Source organism: Ictalurus furcatus, chromosome 9 (assembly GCF_023375685.1).
Source record: "Ictalurus furcatus strain D&B chromosome 9, Billie_1.0, whole genome shotgun sequence".
In the NCBI taxonomy this organism is placed as follows: domain Eukaryota; kingdom Metazoa; phylum Chordata; class Actinopteri; order Siluriformes; family Ictaluridae; genus Ictalurus; species Ictalurus furcatus.
The window spans coordinates 10,176,737-10,190,932 of record NC_071263.1 but is presented as its reverse complement, the minus strand read 5'-3'; the positions used below and the strand labels follow the sequence as shown (position 1 = coordinate 10,190,932).

Below are 14,196 nucleotides of genomic sequence, written 5' to 3'. Positions count from 1 at the left end.
CTTTTATACTAGATCAGTATTAAAATGCTTGTCTTCAAATGTTTACAATCTTCACATTGATTTTACAGTTTGTACTAATCCAAGAGGATTGAACTCACTTCATAGAAAGTGGTTTTAACATTAAGCACAAGCTTCTGAGTCTTTTGACACAGTGGAAGTGATTTGGCTCAGTGAATAGCAGGTTAGAAATAATAATAATAATAATAATAAAAAGCTTGTGGCTTTGTTAAATAAATATGATGCTCATGTGCTTAATATTTGAATAGCAGGATTTTATTTCCCACAACTACATGGTTTTTAAGTCATTGGCTGCAAAATGTTTGCATCAGCCAAACAGATGCTCCATTTTATGGGGTTATCTGTTGGAGCCTTTGAGTTTTTATATCTGGTGATCTTTTAATACCGTGACACAATATTTTCATAGAACATGACAAGATTTTGAGCTCACTGCAAGTGTTTTCCTTCCTTCTCCATTGCGCTTTAGAGTTGTGCATGCATGCGTGTGTGTGTGAGGGAGAGAGAGAGGTCTGGTGTTGTGTAACTATAATGTTGTGCACAGCTGCTCAAACACACACACACACATACGCACACACGCTCAGATCTTATTCACAAGCACGCATCCAGATGGCTGAGAGGGGAAGGCAAGAGAAGAAAAGCCACATCTGAGTGTACATCATGTTCACATTTTCTTGGATGTTGATCTCTGAGCATCTGAACGACTTCGGTTTAACTTTTGAGTTCAGTTTTTTGACAATTCTCCTGAATCCTGGACGTGTTTTTGTTTTGAGTTTGCATGGAGAGGATAAAGTGTAACTGTCTGTGCGGGTGGCCAAGCTAAAAAATGACAGCAATGCTCTGCTCTGTAGTCTAACGTTTTAACACGACCATGGGGATCTCTGGGAGCAGAGGGAAAAAAGTGGCACCTGCGTCTGTGAGAGAGGGAGACCCAAGCTCCACTGTTAGTGTTTCTTGGAAAAACATTCAGAAGGATCGTCTCAGCAACAGGCAAGTCACACAGTTTTCAACGGATGGTAGAAACCTGGCAGGGGAAGTGGACCGAATTCTCAAGGAATGTGAAGACACGCAGGACGCGAAGAGAGGTTTTCCGAAAAGTCCGTTGTACATGTGCGAAAATTACACCTTCTGTTATAACCAAAGAGATCAGCATGACACAGACGTTGAGAGCACACACACTGCTGATATTATTCTACCCACTGATCTACTCAAGCCTGGCAGATTTGAAGACAAAAAGGATATCTATACCTTCAATAAACTAAACATGCCCCGGAAACAGGTGATTTTTAAGTTTGTTTTTATGATTTAAGTACTCACAGTTCAGTGGAATTAACTCCCAATATGGGATTTGTGATGCTATCAATGTCATAATGTTTCTACAGGTTATTGTTGCAATCGTAAAATTTTGATACATATAGTGGTTAGCATGTTTGCCTCACACCTCCAGGGTTAGGGGTTCGAATCCCACCTCCACCCTGTGTGTGCGGACGGAGTTTGCATGTTCTCCCCATGCTTCAGGGATTTCTGAAGACATGCGTTGTAGGCTGATTGGCAATTCCAAATTGTCCATAGTGTGCGATTGTGCCCTGCAATGGGTTGGCACCCCATCCAGGGTGTCCCCTGCCTTGTACCTCGAGTTCTCTGTGATAGACTCCAGGCTGCCTGTGACTCTATGTAGGATAAGCAGTATGGAAAATGGATGGATGGATGTATTTCACAAAGGAATAACAAAGTTGGAAGGAGTAGTCCTAAGCATTTTTTAAAACTGCAATTGTAATTCTAAAAATGTTTCTGAGACAGGGATTCTTTGCACTGTCTGTCTGATGGAACCCTTGAAAGTGAAACTTCTTGTAGCAGTTCTTGAAAGATAAAAGAATCCCAATTTCAGCAAGTTCCCCAAAAGTTATAGTACATGTGAATTTTTTTTTAAAGGGTACTAAACTGCACCTGTCCTTGTCGCTTGTACCTCGTGTAGATATAGTGTTCCTTAAGGTACATATTTGGATTGTAATTACCGTTTAGAGTAATAATTTAAAGCACATTTTTAAGTAGGTTTAATACATACGTACATACTAAGGTTTACAAAAGGTGTATGCCCGAGTTCCCATTTTTCTGAGAGTGCATATTATCTATGCTGAAGAAAGAATGGAATGGTTTTAGGACAGTTAATGCCTGCCTTAACAGCTATCTTATTGGGTCAACAGAATTTTAAATTCTTGTCTGTTTCAAATGCACATATACTACAGCTGCAGTGCATGGAGATGACATTTGAACAATGCTGGAGTAGTATTCCTTTAACCCTTTCTCACAGTACACTGGCGAGCCATTCTGCTGGGGGAATGGAAATCGACTTATCTGACATTTTCAATCAGTATGAAGAAATAAATTATTTAATCGCTGCAAGACTGTTATACGATTAGTCAGGACATTGTTGGGTTTCTGTGTGTAGGGTATGGCGACTCTGTGTTTAGTTCCTGGTGAACAGGGTCGATGGGAAAGGGGAGGGGTGTGAGCCCCCTGCTGAGCAAACAATTCACACCTCTCCACAATAACATTGGTACAGAGATAAAACAGACAGTACACCTAAAGCTTTTATAATAGAACACTGTATACAACTGACCAAATAAAATTACAACATTTAAACCTAGTAGGCTAGAAAAGAAAAAAAAACAAAAAAAAAAACCCCTGCAAATTCTTAAAGCCCTGAGTGTCTACTTTCATATGAGCCATTAATAATAGCTAATGCTGAATGTTATAAGAAATGTTTGTATAAAATTGTATAATGTGTCTCCACAGACTGCAGTGACAGCACTGAGAGCAGATCTGGTGTACACAAAGACAACACAGTAAGTAGCTTACACTTCCATTAATTATTGATCTGTCACACACACACCACACACACACACACACACACACACACACACACGTTGCTTCTGACAACAGCCTGGTCTTTGGATAATGATGCCTCAGGTCTGACGTGGCCGGACCACCATGCTCGATTTCCTTGATATTCAGTGCTGCCTTTCAGAAAAGTCTGAAGGTTTTAGAAACCTAATGGATGCTCAAGACCTGAGGGCTCTAGCTGGAGAATCCTGGTTCTGATGGACCTGAACAACTCAGGTTGTTTTATTAACAGTTATTCTAGCAGCCAAACTCTGCTCCATTCCAGCACTCCATGAATCTCTGATCTTTAATAATGTCTCCTTAGTAAAAATACGCCATACTTAACATCCTGTCTACTTTCACATGATTTTAACTATTCATAAAGTCCACTGAACGTTCATCTGTTTCTTCCTCTACAGTGTTCCTGGTGTTTGTGATGACATTTCGCTGGCTTTGCCTGTGTCATATGATGCTTCTGAAGAAGACTTGATGAGTGCAATAGAGAGAGAATTTGGATAGCATAATAATGAGGCAGTTTATCTTGGATGCAAATTTGTAAAGCAAATACTTGCTTTACAAAACCCAAACAGTATCTTATTGCAAAAAATACAGATGTCTGTTTTATATAAATCCTGCTCTCTGTAAATTCTGGCTTTAAATATGTCTTTCTATTTGCCAAAATGCTTGTTTTGTACTTGTATTGTACTGTGTTGTGTTGTATTGTATTATATTGTGTTGTACTTTTTTTTCCACTTGGATGCAAAGCCTTCAATCAGATGAATTCTTTTTGATATGCATTACACAGGAGATAGAATTCAGTATTTCCATGGCCACAAAATAATTTCAGGGGAAAAAATGTGCGTGTCTGGAATGTATGTTTAAGTACCATTTCCTGGCCGCAGTTTATGTGGAGCTCTCCACCCCTCAGTAGTGGAATGCACATCGACATGGTTTGGGATGTAGTTCCTAAATGAAGGCCCCTTTTCTCCATCGCAACTGCACTGTGATGTGAATCACACATTGATACCAAAAACCCACCGATGTGGTTATGGGTAGGAATAAATCATCCAAGTGAATCTTAATAGTGGAGCTTCAGTTCGAATTATGCTCACTAGTATAGTTTATAGTTTGTTTTTGTTGCTGGTAGATGAAATTACATTTTATTTAAGCTTTGATGGATCCTCTAATGATAGCCTTTAAACAGGTATTTTGATTATTCCGTTTATACAGTAAGACTTACTGTAATGTTTAGTTACATATGTCAAATTGATATTATATAAATGGATAAAAGCAGTTTACTCACCCACATACTCTCTCAGACATGCACTCAGGTCAGGACTGTAGATTAAGAATGCAACATACAGTATAGCTTGCTTGCTTTCTTTCTTTCTTTATGATTTGATCTCATTAGGACATTTCCAGTTCAAACTGAAGAAGATATATTTTGCTGCTTTATTCAGAAGGATTTTGCTACTCAGTTAGCTGGTCGAAGAGAATCTATGTATGTATGTATTTTTACTTCTTATTTTTCAAACATTGTTATATGTAGTGCCCTGGTGATATAGAGCATACGGTTAGCTTTGTATTTCTGGAGATTGTATTTAGACTTTAAACGTCATAAACGTTGTGTTCGTTTGTGAAAATTGTCTTGATGGACAAAACATGTTAGTATTGTACATTTTTGTTGATTACATAGACTTGCACCCCGTCCAGGGTGTCCCCCGCCTTGTGCCCCATGCCTCTTGGGATAGGCTCCAGATTCCCCACGACCCAGTAAGGATAAGCGGTACATGGATGGATGGATATATAATATTATATTGTTATTACATTATATTATATACTTATATTCTTCAATTATATTATATACTTTGATTATATTATATACTTCGATTATATTATATTGTATACTTCGATTATATTATTATATACTTCGATAAACATTTTTCCACACTTTTCAAATTCTTATATTATGTACGTGTGAAATAATTAGTAAATGTCCTTAAGTGAGTAAAATGAGTATAGAGCACAGCACGGTTTAGTCCACAGGGTGTCGCTGTTCCTGGACCGCTGACCGGTACTGTAGTAAACACGGCGAGTAAAAGGCGGGGGGCGGGGTGTCGCTTCTGAAATCTGATTGGTCGCGCCTCTCAGCGCTTCCGTAAACCACGCCGGTCAATTGGTCTGTAAATAACGTCGTTACTGGGTGTGTAAGGGATTTACCCGTTTTCTATACCGAATATAAAGTAGAGAAGAAAAGTCTCTTCAGCCTCAAAATCTGAACTCTGAGGAAGTGAAGTGTCTAATATGATGCCTATATAAAACAGTGACTATTTTTGGTGGCTTTTTTTTTTCTTCCAAGACACTACGTGTGAATAAGGTTTATTTGTGAATTGAATAATTTAGTGTTTGCACTTTAAGTGATGTTTATAAGGTTTATAAAGGAAATCGGTGTATATAAAAATGAGACGGACCTATATAACCAGGGGGGGAAAAAAGCTTTTCAAGGATGTAAAGCTTTCTTCAAAAGGTTACTAACTTTCAGACATAATTGAGTGAAATTAATGTTGTTTTTTTTTTCTGTTGAGGTATATTTTTATTGCCACCGTTTGCACAAAGACTGAAAAATAAAAAATAAAAATCTGAAAAATGACATGACCAAAACATTTCTACCTGCAGTGCCTTGTTTGAACCATTCAATAAGTTATGTGGTGTGTGCAATTGTGTTTTTTTTTAACCACCGTATAACAATATAAATCGTAGATTCTAGGCTATTTTGTAGGATTGTAACTGCGATATGAACTATTTTGACTTACTTGGCAGCTGTGAGCAAAGTCTTTAATCTGTATCTGTACTGAATGTGATACAACAGGTCTTCGGTCCCAGACTTCACAAAGCACACAGGAAACGCTCCGATCAGCATCAGCAAAACTGAACAGGAAGAAACATGATTGACAAGAAAGGTGGGCATCACAGATTATCTACTCAAGACCTTGTTGTCACCGTGAATGTTTTTTTTAAAGCCTAAACTTCCTGTTTGAATGAGAATTGTATTTAGGTGTCAGTTTCATTTGTTTGACTACCAGCACAAACACTCACAAGTAAATAACAACAAAAGCAGAATACTGATTTATCAGTGTTTACTGAAAATGAATATTAAATAAAAGAAAATTAAATCATTACACAGTTCAGATAATTATCCATAAGTAGATCCATGAGTTTTCATAATTTTCCTGTATTTAGGCAGTAAGGAACAGGCCATTTTATTCCAACAGAATGCAACTGTAATTATACATACATATATAATTAAGACAAAACAGAGTACAAAGACTTTGGCAAAAAAAAAAAAAAGAGTGCATGAATGATTATAACAAGTGAGTAAACAAAACATTGCGTTCATTGCAAAATGTACAAAATGAGCAGAATGGAAAACGAGAGAGTCCAGTGCACGTCAACGTTTGTCCATGAGAATTAGCAGCTTTATCGTTCCGGACAAGAGTCTCTGTATGACAGAAGTAGAAGGTTTGCTCCAATCAGATTCAGTTTGAGGCCGGTAACAGCATGCTGAGTGGCAAAGCCTTGGCTGCCGTTATCTTGTTGAGATTTCGAACCTCTGTTTGCCAGGAGGGGATCTTCTTGGTGGTCATGTGACGGCGAGCATGCTTAGTAAGGTGGTCACTGCGCATGAAGCGTCTGTCGCAAACAGGACAGACAAACTTTTTCTCGCCGGTGTGTGTTCGCCGGTGACGGGAGAGTTCATCAGATCGTGCAAATTTTTTGTCGCAGCCCTCCCAGTTACAGCTGAATGGCTTTTCACCTGCAGGAACAGAGAAAAACACGGTTCGAGAAATGCTAGCCACTTCGCACCTCTTATAAAAACAAAAAGGATACTTAAGTAATTCAACAAACCTGATTCTTCCTTACCTGTGTGAGTTCTAAGGTGTGCCTTGAGGTGAGAGCTCTTGAAATAAGTCTTCCTGCAGCCAGGGAAGCTGCAGACATAGTTGCGCCTACGGGAGAACTCTGATTGCGTGGTGCCACTCTGCCCTGAGGGTAGGTAGATAGGTGCTGGTGCCAGAGGCAGCAGTTTGGTGTTGCCCACAGTCACAAGTGCCTGCTGCGAGCACTGCGGAATCTGAGCCACCGATGCCCGAGGCATCACCAGCATCACAGTACCTTGTGGAACTGAAGAACCAACAAAAATTGGCTGTGGCAGGATAGACTTTGGAGCTGGGCTCTGGATAAACGCTGCTGAAATAAGTCCTGGTTGTGCCATTGGGAACATCTGGCATATGATGGGTGGACTGGCTGTGGAAAGCGGCAAATTGGAATAAGATTTGGAAGGGATGTTGTCACTGGAGGACTGGCTGCTGCTGTTCGGACACGTTTCTGATGCGGCGCTGGATGTGTGGGATTGGCAAGGTGAAAAGGCTGGTAAGGGAACTTCCGGCTGTGCAGATTGTTTTGGTGGTTGAATGTGTGTGGGGATTGATTGTTGACGTTGGACAGCGTGCGGAATGTTCTGGTAGACTGAACTGTCAGCTGTGTGCCGGATGACACTGGTAGCCATGGCCCTGCAAGGATGGGAGGAAGCTTTCTCAGTGCTGGGAAACCACCTTGGAGAAGACTTCTCAGCACTGCATGTCACAGCAGGTTGCTGGAGTCTGAGACTGAGGACACTGGTGCAAGGTTTTTTCAGAGGGCAGGGTGAGGTGGGCATAGAGATGTGAGGGGTGGTCTCAGCAAAACTGGGACTGTGAGGTGGCGTCATACACTGAAGAAAGGGAAAGATGCAAAATATAAACGAGATATAGGCAACAAGGTATTCAATATGAACACACATGGTACACTGCTATCTAACAAAAAAAAAATTTAAGTTTTTATTGCCCATGTTTTATCTTCCATGGGCCAAGTAATTAATTGCACACAGACAGTCAGGCTGAAGTTCATCCAGCAGATGACGCTTATCTATACAACACCACATGTCTGGGCTATCATAAAGCCTTCTCACTGAGTTCAAGCAAACAAATTGACCCTGTGAAGATCCCTACTCCATACAATCGCTAGGCCACATGTTACTCTTTCACCTCTGATGGGAAAGTTCTGAGTTTAAACAAAGTTCATAAAATGCTTGTAACCTAGTACTGCTTTCCTTAAAACTGACTTTGAGCTTCCTTACCAATGAAGAGAGTGAAACAAAGTCTCCATGGGTCTCTGGGGATTCGGGATGCAGGAGGGAGTCGCAGGAATCAGAGGCAGGGGTCAGAGGACGAGGTTTCAAGCTGCCGGGTCTTTGGGACGACTGAAACCAGGAGCTCATGCAGACGAGGGCTTCGGCCGCCTCCAGATCGTTGGACTCTGGCATGCTGCATAAAGACTGCTCACTGTCGTGCCTTCTCCTTTCCATATATGGTCTGGGAATGTCCATCTGAGCTCCCTGAGAAGAACAAGAATACTTAATATAAGCTTAAATAGGACTTTCGGGATGCTCATGTGAGAAAACGCTGCCTGAAAAAAAGCCCTTTGTGCAACAGGAAGCCAACTATTCCCGATGTGTAAAACAGTTATGATTCACATCATGCCCCTCCCTATCTCTCTCACTCACACACACACACACACTACAGACAAATAACCGAAAAGTTGTTTACAGACATGCTGCAATTATAAGAGATTTCAGCTTAGTCTCCACATCAAATCTTTTTCTACTACAGTTGTGTAAAACCACTTTTAGGATCCATCTACTACCCTCCCCTTTGTCTCGCTGGTGGAACGCTTAAAGGTTCTATGAAGAACCTATGACCTATATCCGAGGGTTCCCCTAAGTAGAACCCATTTAGAAAGCTAGAACCATCTAAAGAACCACTGAGGAACCTTTTGTTTTTGTAAGTGTGTAGGCTCAAATTCATACACTTTAAAATGCAAATACAAAGTCACTAAATAAAAAGTAGCCAGAGAGGGGAAAAAATACAAAGTAACACCAGCATTAGTTTATGTTAGAAGAATGTTATGATGTTTATTATAAATCTAATGTGGGCTCTCTGGGTGAATCAACAACAACCATCTATTATACCGTTAATAAAAGGTAAATGTGTGTATGTTTGTTCTTACCTGAGATAATTCGTCCATATTCGGAAATAGTCGCGTTGACATGTCTTTAAAATGCGTGTGTATATATATTTATATATATTTTTAAAAAACACTTCTCGGATAACAGAACAAAGGAGTCTCTGCTACTAACGCCCGTGTTAGTGACGACTGAGACCGGAATTCAATTCGCTTTTACCACTCAGCTCTTGTCTCAGCTGAGTAAAACAAGTCATGGGGGAAAAAAATAGAAAAACAAAATTCACAACAGACTGGCGGGTGGCAACATGCTTCCAATGAAAAACGAGCATGTGTGGCCGCTCGACCAATGGCGTGCGAAAGGACGCGTGATCAGCGCATGTCAGCGACGCGATTGGAGGACGTGGAGTGCGCGGCTGTGGGTGGGCGTGTCGGGGGAGTCAGCGGTGTCAGAGCAAACCCGGTGAACCGCGTGCCGGGAAACTGGGCGAAAGGTCACAACAGCCTTGAGTAAATCGTTAAAGTAGTGAGTAATAACACTAAGATGGGCTGGCCGGGTCAGCTGTGACAGGAAAAGCATGGCTCCTGTTTTTAGTTTTTCTCTTTACATCATCTGTGGGAGCAAAGTGAAGCTTTATAATGAGCAAAGGCATATGTCTTAATGTATTAATTATTCGTTTAATATAGAATGATATAACAGCCTAGCATATGGAGCTCAATGATTGTTCGTCACATAGGGATGACATCACTGGGGGGGCCATGGTAGCTTTGTTTGCCTCACTCCTCCAGTTGGGGGTTTGATTCCCACCTCCACTCTGTGTGCGTGGAGCTTGCATCAGGGGTTTTCTCCAGGTACTCTGTTTTCCTCCCCCAGTCCAAAGACATGCATTGTAGGCATTTCAATATAGTCCGTAGTGTGTGATCGTGCCTTGTGCCCCGAGTCCGCTGGGATAGGCTCCAGGCTCTCGACCCTGCGTAGGATAAGTGGTACAGAAAATGGATGGATTCACTAACCATGTTATACTGGTCAGGGTCGAGATGGATCTGGAGCCTATCACAGGGAACACTGGGCACAAGACATTCACCCTTAATGGGACACCATTCCATGCACACACACATTCAGACCTAGAGGCAAGTTAGCATAGCCAACATGCATGTTTTTGGGATGTGAGAGGAAACCCTGTATGTGAGAGGAAACTCCATACAGACAGTAAGTAAGACAGTAAAACTCAGGATCTAACCATGGACTCTGGGGCAATGCTACAGCTGTGTCACTCTAGAGATCTGTACAGCACAGGAATGAGGAAGACGGATCCATTAGCAAATTATTAAACATGCACATATTTTTTCGCCATAAAACAACCCCACAAACATTTATATGGCCAGCGTGTATCAAGAAATCCAGTGTTGAGCTGGCATGACTATTTATCTATGCATTTAGGGATTCTGTACTTAGTGTGCAATCTCAGTTTAGGACACAGAGCTAGCAAATATGATAAAGGTAAGGGAAACGAGTACCTGGCAGCAATATACTTTATGACCCTAAATTGAGCAGCATATTCTTCATTACATAATGAAATACCTAATGAGGTAAAAAAAAAAAAAAAAAAAAAAGAATGAAAAGAAAAGATTCTTTTGTCATAATTTAAAATGAGTACTGTAATTATTGCAAGTTTTATGATTTTCTAAAGCTCTCAGTTCTGTTGGTGCTGTTGGTTAAAGCACTCAGAATGGATGATATCTTGAATCTTGACACACAGCACTCCAGCACCAGTATAAAGTCATGGTAATGAAGTAAGGCATTAAACATGACAGGAATTGCTGTTATAGAAAAAGAATTAATACGGGATGGTGTGCTGCGGCCATTACCCCTCTGGAGTTGATTGTATTCCTTTAACAGAATATTCTGAAGTTTTTAATTCCACTTATACTTCTTGACTTATACCACAAAGGTTTGACAACAATTATAAAATATTTTTGTATTATTTATTAAAGAACTATACATCCTACTTTTTATCTGTTTATTGTCACATTTAATATTGTGAAACTTCCATGAAGCAAGTTAGTTCCCATCCTTGCTGTTATAACAGCTATAAATAGTTCCCTCGCCAGCTTCTCTATTCTCTCTCTCTCTTGTTCTAGCTTTGAGGACATAAGACACACAAAAAAACCTTTCAGTTCATCACATTACTAAACAGAACTCAATCAGAATCGTGAATTCAACAAAGCTGTGACCTTAAAGCCTGTGTACACAAGTTGATTTTGCTTTAAGGTATATATTGCTTTAAAACAATGGATGTGTTTTTTTAAATAAATGAACAAACAAACAAACAAATAAATAAAGGGTTATATTCACCATATTGTAAATCTCACTTAGTCTTTACTTATTGAAACAGAGATGACGAAGAAACACCTTTGATTAAAAAAAAAAAATACAACAGGTACAGGCCAAAATGGGATCAGAAATGATAAAAAATAGTTACCCACAAGTCGTGTCAGCTGATACTCAAGGTTTCAGTATCCGCATCATTATTGTACAAACACTTGAGGATAGTTTTACATAATCAAATAACTTTATTCCCATATAAGATTTGTAGCTGTACTTTTAGGCTGTTTGTAACATCCACTTAATTGGATGCTCCATCAGAGATGTTTTAAGGTTAAAGGTGTTTAGATGTTTAATCTATGAAAAATATGTACTAATAATCACCTTCCAAATAAAAGACACACAGTCTTTTCAAATAAAAGACAGACACTTTAGAAAAATTAATGAGTTACGGTATGGAGACCTATTGTGCTTATTTTTGCTGCTTACTGTGAGAGGCATGCTATTAGTGGCGTGCAAAAAATACATTTTTGCAACAATCATCACCTGTGAAAAAAATTAAAGCTTTCCAAAAATGTTTTGTTATCGCCTTTATGCTGCAGTGTCTCTAATAAATAAGCTCTAGTATTTTACTAAAAATTAGCAGGTAAAAGGCTTTCTGTAAAGCTTGCATTTCACTAATCAGAAACATTCAGAACAGCAAGCTCAACATCAGTAGTCCCTGGTGCACAGAAAAGTGCCTATCCTGGAGCTGGAACACAGAACTAGTGCAGAGGAAACTAAAATCAGACCTAGCAACTCTGCTGACTAACGTTCCTGGGTTCCTGACAAAGTTCCTGGGTTAATGAAAATGTTCCTAAAGTGAAAACAAATATAAATTGAGCTGTTAGCTCTTACTACAATATGTGCTATATGGCCAAAGGATTGTGGGCACCTGACCATCACACCCATATGTGGGCCTTTTCTAAATTGTTACAAAGTTGGAAGTACACAATTATATGGAATGTCCTGTAGCATTACAATTTACCTTCACTGGAACCAAGAGGCCCAAACCTGTTCCAGCATGACAACCCCCGTGCACAAAGCACGGTCCATGAAGGTTGATTTGGAAGAACTCGAGTGGCCTGAACAGAGCCCTGACATCAACTCAATTGAACACTTTTGTGTTGGATGGAATTCTGACTGTGTGCCAGACCTCCTCGTCCGACATCAGTACCCAGACTCACTAATGCTCTTGTGGCTGAATGAACATAAATTCCCACAGTTACTTTTAAAAGAAAATGTGGAAAGCCTTCCCAGAAGAGTGGAGGTTATTATAACAGCAAAGGGGGGTATTAAATCTGGAATGGGATGTTCACCAAGCACATATGAATGTGATGGTCAGGTGTCCACAAACTTGTGGCCATATAGTGTATGTTCTAAAAAAAAAAAGCAAATGAAAATTTCAACACTGTCCGACTAGTAGTTCTTTTGTGCATACGGTAGTCTATATAAGGGGACACTTGCATATAAACAGAAAGAAAATCACTTGCTTGATGATGAGGTCTGAGGTAAGCTGAAGATTACGATAGTTTTATGAATTATTGATATTAAAACATTACATTTAAATGTCTGCTGGTGTTTAGCTGCTAGTGTTGTTTACTTGGATGTAGCTTGGATGGCTGTAGTCTGAGCCATCGAATTTTCTAGTTATACGCTGAGCAAAGTCAATGAATCTTGGTATTGCACTATTTATCCGAAATCATTTGCAGAACCTAGTACCTATACTGGCACTTCCTGGATCATGGTGCTACCATTACACTGTGCACTGTACATGTCTGGAGAAATGTTTGGATGGAGGATATGGGAAGTAAATGGAATGGGTGGACTCTTTTGGTCACTAAGAACGACAGAAGACATTGTGGCTTTGTTGGTGTTATCAGTTCCCTTTCAAAGGGAACTCGACGTTGCATTTACAGTGCATCCGGAAAGTATTCACAGCGCTTCACTTTTTCCACATTTTGTTATGTTACAGCCTTATTCCAAAATGTATTAAATTCATTATTTTCCTCAAAATTCTACAAACAATACCCCATAATGACAAAGTGAAAGAAGTTTGTTTGAAATCTTTGCAAATTTATTAAAAATAAAAAACAAAAAAAGCACACGTACATAAGTATTCACAGCCTTTGCTCAATACTTTGTTGAAGCACCTTTGGCACCAATTACAGCCTCAAGTCTTTTTGAGTATGATGCTACAAGCTTGGCACACCTATTTTTGGGCAGTTTCTCCTATTCTTCTTTGCAGGACCTCTCAAGCTCCATCAGGTTGGATGGGGAGCGTCGGTGCACAGCCATTTTCAGATCTCTCCAGGGATGTTCTAGTTCAAGTCTGGTTCAAGTCTGGGCCACTCAAGGACATTCATAGGGTTGTCCTGTAGCCACTCCTTTGTTATCTTGGCTGTGTGCTTAGGGTCATTGTCCTGTTGGAAGATGAACCTTCGCCCCAGTCTGAGGTCCAGAGCAGGTTTTCATCAAGGATGTCTCTGTACATTGCTGTATTCATCTTTCCCTTGATCCTGACTAGTCTCCCAGTTCCTGCCGCTGAAAAGCATCCCGATAGCATGATGCTGCCACCACCATGCTTCACTGTAGGGATGGTATTGGCCAGGTGATGAGTGGTGCCTGGTTTCCTCCAGACATGACACTTGCCATTCAGGCCAAAGAGTTCAATCTTTGTTTCACCAGACCAGAGAATTTTGTTTCTCATGGTCTGAGAGTCCTCCAGGCGGGCTGTCATGTGCCTTTTACTGAGGAGTGGCTTCCGTCTGGCCACTCTACCATACAGGCCTGATTGGTGGAGTGCTGCAGAGATGGTTGTTCTTCTGGAAGTTTCTCCTCTCCAGTGAAAGTAAATTCCTCACACTGCAGAA

General features: G+C 40.2%; 1 protein-coding gene and 1 long non-coding RNA gene across 2 annotated transcripts; one reads left to right on the top strand and one right to left on the bottom strand.

Annotated features, from left to right (window-relative positions):
- The first annotated feature begins 1,183 nt into the window (after positions 1–1,183).
- On the top strand, positions 1,184–4,749 carry LOC128612850 (uncharacterized). Its single transcript, XR_008386812.1, has 3 exons — positions 1,184–1,294; positions 2,812–2,861; positions 3,318–4,749. It is a non-coding gene; the product is annotated as an uncharacterized LOC128612850 (long non-coding RNA).
- A 1,271-nt stretch (positions 4,750–6,020) lies between these two features.
- klf11b (Kruppel-like factor 11b) lies at positions 6,021–9,214 on the bottom strand. Its single transcript, XM_053633289.1, has 4 exons — positions 9,004–9,214; positions 8,075–8,332; positions 6,820–7,669; positions 6,021–6,712 (listed from the first exon to the last, which is right to left on the bottom strand). The coding sequence occupies exons 1-4, from the start codon at positions 9,043–9,045 to the stop codon at positions 6,435–6,437; spliced, it is 1,428 nt and encodes a 475-aa protein (XP_053489264.1). The 5' UTR covers positions 9,046–9,214; the 3' UTR covers positions 6,021–6,434.
- Positions 9,215–14,196: the final 4,982 nt, after the last annotated feature.

Excerpts from the sequence above, each read along its gene's own strand:
- klf11b (XM_053633289.1), bottom strand. The coding sequence starts at position 9,045 with ATGTCAACGCGACTATTTCCGAATATGGACGAATTATCTCAG. Across the intron at positions 8,333-9,003 it reads ATATGGACGAATTATCTCAG|GGAGCTCAGATGGACATTCC; the intron begins GTAAGAACAAAC and ends TGTTCTTCTCAG. Across the intron at positions 6,713-6,819 it reads ACACCTTAGAACTCACACAG|GTGAAAAGCCATTCAGCTGT; the intron begins GTAAGGAAGAAT and ends CTGTTCCTGCAG.